This window comes from Carassius gibelio, chromosome A4, assembly GCF_023724105.1.
Source record: "Carassius gibelio isolate Cgi1373 ecotype wild population from Czech Republic chromosome A4, carGib1.2-hapl.c, whole genome shotgun sequence".
NCBI classification, from domain to species: domain Eukaryota; kingdom Metazoa; phylum Chordata; class Actinopteri; order Cypriniformes; family Cyprinidae; genus Carassius; species Carassius gibelio.
Genome location: NC_068374.1, coordinates 2353747 through 2359746, shown reverse-complemented (window position 1 = coordinate 2359746; position 6000 = coordinate 2353747). Strand labels below are relative to the sequence as shown.

General features: G+C 41.9%; 1 protein-coding gene across 4 annotated transcripts in view; it reads left to right on the top strand.

The window, feature by feature from the left end:
* The first annotated feature begins 420 nt into the window (after positions 1-420).
* LOC127967689 (polyunsaturated fatty acid 5-lipoxygenase) overlaps positions 421-6000 on the top strand; it is a 105670-nt gene continuing 100090 nt past the window's right edge. The window contains exon 1 of one of the 4 annotated variants that reach the window (XM_052568397.1): positions 421-617. In XM_052568397.1, the coding sequence (XP_052424357.1) occupies positions 459-617 (159 nt within the window). In that variant the 5' untranslated portion in view covers positions 421-458. The remainder of the gene's footprint in view (positions 618-6000) is intronic. The other 3 variants (XM_052568383.1, XM_052568360.1, XM_052568345.1) reach the window with 3 other exon arrangements.

Here is a 6000-nt window from a genome sequence, read left to right as displayed (position 1 = left end):
CACTTCATCTACAGCGATATCATTGACTTTATTGCAAATGATTGCACAAACACTATTTAAACCGAACTGAGATGACATAACTGAATTCAATGATGAACTGCCTTTAACTATAATTTTGCATTATTGACACACTGTTTTCCTAATGAATGTTGTTCAGTTGCTTTGACACAATCTTTTTTGGGTGTTTGTTAAATCTAAGCAAAAACCTTCACAATTAAAAGAAGCAAAGACTTAAACTACTTCAGTCTGTGTGTACTGAATTTATTTAAGTTTCCCAATTTCCCAACTTTTCCACTACATTTATTGAGAAGCACCTGTAATATACTACAGTATACTATAATTTACTACAGCTTTCTATAGTATGTACTACAGTTTACTACAGTTTTTTTTCATGGTGAACTGGTTCAACCTGTTTCGGGACATCATCACTAACTAGTCTGTTGTACTTGTGTTCACATATGAGCAGGATGTTCACATACACGGTGTCTGTCACTACTGGCAATCAGGAGTTTGCTGGAACGAATGATTACATTTACCTGACGCTGGTGGGCTCAGAGAGATGCAGTGACCAGACTCTACTGGACAAATCCTTCTTTGACCGTTTTGCAAGAGGATCGGTAAGAATAGTTTTCCCCTTAAAAATTCAGTGGAAACAGCTATGTCATGTATTGAACAGTAGCCTACAGGTTGTTCAGTGTTTCAACATGAAGTTATTCCATTCATTTATTGATGTCTAATGCTTATCAGATATGTTTTATCACTCCCATTTAATTGTGGCTGTTGTTTAAAAGTCACAGTCTGCAAATCATGCAATAAGTATAATAACACATTACATTTTAAATGTATAAGAAAACTTATTTTCAAATAAGTAACGCCAGTTACTTTGTTTTCCATGTATTGATTGACAGCTATCCTGTCCTCATGTCGAGAGGAATCAGGAGTGAGTTCAGATGTGTTGTTTGGGCTGCGTGAACAGGATGATACTCTAGTTTGAGAGGAATCAGGAGTGAGTTCAGATGCGTTGTGAGTGCTGCATGAACAGGATGATACTGTAGTTTGAGAGGAATCAGGAGTGAGTTCAGATGCGTTGTGAGCGCTGCATGAACAGGATGATACTGTAGTTTGAGAGGAATCAGGAGTGAGTTCAGATGCGTTGTGAGTGCTGCATGAACAGGATGATACTGTAGTTTAAGAGGAATCAGGAGTGAGTTCAGATGCGTTGTGTGCGCTGCGTGAACAGGATGATACTCTAGTTTGAGAGGAATCAGGAGTGAGTTCAGATGCGTTGTGAGTGCTGCATGAACAGGATGATACTGTGGTTAAAGAGGAATCAGGAGTGAGTTCAGATGCGTTGTGTGCGCTGCGTGAACAGGATGATACTGTAGTTTGAGAGCAATCAGGACTGAGTTCAGATGTGTTGTTTGGGCTGCGTGAACAGGATGATACTCTAGTTTGAGAGGAATCAGGAGTGAGTTCAGATGCGTTGTGAGTGCTGCATGAACAGGATGATACTGTGGTTAAAGAGGAATAAGGAGTGAGTTCAGATGCGTTGTGTGCGCTGCGTGAACAGGATGATACTGTAGTTTGAGAGGAATCAGGACTGAGTTCAGATGCGTTGTTTGGGCTGCGTGAACAGGATGATACTCTAGTTTGAGAGGAATCAGGAGTGAGTTCAGATGCGTTGTGAGTGCTGCATGAACAGGATGATACTGTGGTTAAAGAGGAATCAGGAGTGAGTTCAGATGACAGCGCTTATTACTGTTTTTTTGAAACCCAATAAGGACCCAACACATCCTTCTAGTTACCGCCCACTTTCATTAATCAACACTGATCTGAAAATTATCACAAAGACTCTAACTACCAGGATTGAAACGGTAATGCATTCACTAATTCACCCAGACCAGACAGGCTTCATCAAAAATAGAAATGCAAAAGACAATATCCGCAGACTTTTTAATCTCATCAGCATTGAACAAGGACAGTCACAAAAAACTATAGTTGCATCACTAGACGCAGAAAAAGCATTCGACAAGGTCAACTAAACATTTTTATTCACCACCCTCCATAAATTCGGTTTTGGAGAGTCATTCATTCAATGGATAACAATACTATACACTTCATCACAAATGGGATCACTTCAACAAGCTTCACTCTGCACCAAGGAACCAGACAGGGATGCCCACTCTCTCCATCCCTCTTTGCCATATTCATCGAACCACTCGCAGCAGCAATACGCCAAAACAATAAAATTAAAGGAATCCAAGTCAACAACTCTCAACACAAAATTAGTCTATATGCAAATGATTTACTATTATACTTACAAACGCCATCCCAATCACTTAACGAAGCATTCAATGTCATCAACAAATTCTCAAAAGTCTCTCACTACAAAATCAACTGGAATAAATCAACTATACTTCCGCTATTAGGAGACGATGTGGACTCTGCAGCTCATGACCCCTCCCTTCCCCTCAACACGGGTAACATCAAGTATTTAGGCATATCAATTACCCCCAGGCTGTCAGAGCTATACAACCTCAACTATGCCTCACTCCTCAAGAAAATAGAAGATGATTATAAACGATGGAACAAGCTCCCACTCACACTCATAGGCCGTATAGCAACAATCAAAATGAAGATACTCCCCCAGATCAATTACCTATTTTCAATGATCCCAATTACCCCGACAGACTATTGGTTCAAAAAATTGAATTCCCTCACCACTCACTTCTACTGGAAAAATAAAAAACCAAGGATAGCACTTACAACACTCCAAAACGCAAAACACTTAGGCGGACTTGAAGCACCAAATTTCATGCACTATTACCTGGCAAACCAATTACAATACCTATATAAATGGACTCAACAACAGACACATTCCGATCCATGGCTTGATCTTGAGCAATACTTGTGGTCCCCCAACTCAATCGCAGACCTCCCCTTTCTACCACAGTCAATCAAAAAACTAGACTTCTATCATAACATTACAATAGCAACAACTCTGTCAGCATGGTGGAAAACCAACAAAATCACCAAATCACCCCAAGCTCCATGTAGGTATAACCCAATCTGGCACAACCCTGACCTCCGTCTTTACAATAAACCAATCCACTTCCCCAAATGGCAACAAAATGGCATCACCCACCTTCACCACGTATTTAAAAATCATACATTTATGTCATTCCCCTCAATTGTCCAGAAATTCGCGATTGGGAGAGACCTATTTCTCCACTACCAACAGCTTAAATTTTTAATTCAAAGTAAAATAACTCTAACTAACACCCTACAGCCTTCTAAAATACGTTATAAGTTATTAGAGATAGGCAACCACCCGAGAAAACTTATATCTAAACTCTACAGCCTCATCACTTCATCTAACCCCACAATAACCCTGCCCAAGGAGAAGTGGGAAAGTGACCTCATGCTACCCTCCGACCCGGATTTCTGGACGCAGATCTGCAGGAACACCTTTTCTATGGCCACCAACACCAATTTACAACTCATACAATATAAAACTATCCACAGAATCCACATCACTCAGAGTAAACTATTTAAAATGAAATGATCTGACACAGACATTTGCTCACAGTGTACCTCTGGGAGCACAGACACCTATCTCCACGCAACCTGGCTCTGCCAGCCTGTTCACTCTCTTTGGACCACATTAACCAACACACTATCTTCGATCCTGGACTGCAGAGTCCCACTGTCTCCTGCACTCTGTCTCCTGGGAGACACTTCAGAAACCTCTATTCCTTCCAAATACAAAACCCCAGTTCTTGTCTCTCTAGCAATCGCTAAAAAAATAATCTTTCAAAACTGGAAATCAAAATCTTCTTGTCATTTTTCACATTGGACTAACTTAATCACAGAATTCATTTTGGCAGAAGAAACCATAGCTCATAAAAAGAACAATATATCTGCCTTTAAAAAAAACTGGCATCCTCTCATAACCTTTCTACAAATTCAACAGCTGATGTAAACCACGTACTTTCCCATTCACCCCCTCTCCACCTCTCCCCTTCAACCATCCTTACCCCCCCCCTCCAATAAACCTGCCTTAATAACACCTAACAGTCACACACTTACAGACATACCAATCTCACACTTATAACTATTCTCTGTCTCTCTGTCTGTCTGACTGTTTATCTGTCTATCTGGCCGTGTGTATGTCTGACCGTCTGTCTGTGTACCTCCCTGTCATGGCTTGTCACTCTTTATTATTTACAAATATATGATCTGTCTTATTTTGTTAAATGAATAAAATAAAGTTGACCTCCGAAGATGGGGGGGTGGTGGCTGGGCAAAAAAAAAAAAAAAAGGAGTGAGTTCAGATGCGTTGTGAGCACTGGGTGAACAGGATGATACTGTAGTTTGAGAGGAATCAGGAGTGAGTTCAAATGTGTTGTGTGCACTGTGTGAACAGGATGATACTGTAGTTTGAGAGGAATCAGGAGTGAGTTCAGATGCGTTGTGAGCGCTGCATGAACAGGATGATACTGTGGTTAAAGAGGAATCAGGAGTGAGTTCAGATGTGTTGTGTGTGCTGGGTGAACAGGATGATACTGTAGTTTGAGAGGAATCAGGAGTGAGTTCAGATGCGTTGTGTGCACTGTGTGAACAGGATGATACTGTAGTTTGAGAGGAATCAGGAGTGAGTTCAGATGCGTTGTGAGCGCTGGGTGAACAGGATGATACTGTAGTTTGAGAGGAATCAGGAGTGAGTTCAAATGTGTTGTGTGCACTGTGTGAACAGGATGATACTGTAGTTTGAGAGGAATCAGGAGTGAGTTCATATCCGTTGTGAGCGCTGCATGAACAGGATGATACTGTGGTTAAAGAGGAATCAGGAGTGAGTTCAGATGTGTCATGTGTGCTGGGTGAACAGGATGATACTGTAGTTTGAGAGGAATCAGGAGTGAGTTCAGATGCGTTGTGTGCGCTGGGTGAACAGGATGATACTGTAGTTTGAGAGGAATCAGGAGTGAGTTCAGATGCGTTGTGAGCGCTGCATGAACAGGATGATACTGTAGTTTGAGAGGAATCAGGAGTGAGTTCAGGTGCGTTGTGTGCACTGCATGAACAGGATGATACTGTAGTTTGAGAGGAATCAGGAGTGAGTTCATATGCGTTGTGAGCGCTGCATGAACAGGATGATACTGTGGTTAAAGAGGAATCAGGAGTGAGTTCAGATGTGTTGTGTGTGCTGGGTGAACAGGATGATACTGTAGTTTGAGAGGAATCAGGAGTGAGTTCAGATGCGTTGTGAGTGCTGGGTGAACAGGATGATACTGTAGTTTGAGAGGAATCAGGAGTGAGTTCAAATGTGTTGTGTGCACTGTGTGAACAGGATGATACTGTAGTTTGAGAGGAATCAGGAGTGAGTTCATATGCGTTGTGAGCGCTGCATGAACAGGATGATACTGTGGTTAAAGAGGAATCAGGAGTGAGTTCAGATGTGTTGTGTGTGCTGGGTGAACAGGATGATACTGTAGTTTGAGAGGAATCAGGAGTGAGTTCAGATGCGTTGTGTGCACTGTGTGAACAGGATGATACTGTAGTTTGAGAGGAATCAGGAGTGAGTTCAGATGCGTTGTGAGCGCTGCATGAACAGGATGATACTGTAGTTTGAGAGGAATCAGGAATGTGTTCAGATACGTTGTGTGCGCTGCATGAACAGGATGATACCGTGGTTAAAGAGGAATCAGGAGTGAGTTCAGATGCGTTGTGTGCACTGGGTGAACAGGATGATACTGTAGTTTGAGAGGAATCAGGAGTGAGTTCAGATGCGGTGTGTGCGCTGCCTGAACAGGATGATACTGTAGTTCGAGAGGAATCAGGAGTGAGTTCAGATGTGTTGTGAGCGCTGCATGAACAGGATGATACTGTAGTTTGAGAGGAATCAGGAGTGAGTTCAGATGTGTTGTGAGCGCTGCATGAACAGGATGATACTGTAGTTTGAGAGGAATCAGGAGTGAGTTCAGATGTGTTGTGAGCTCT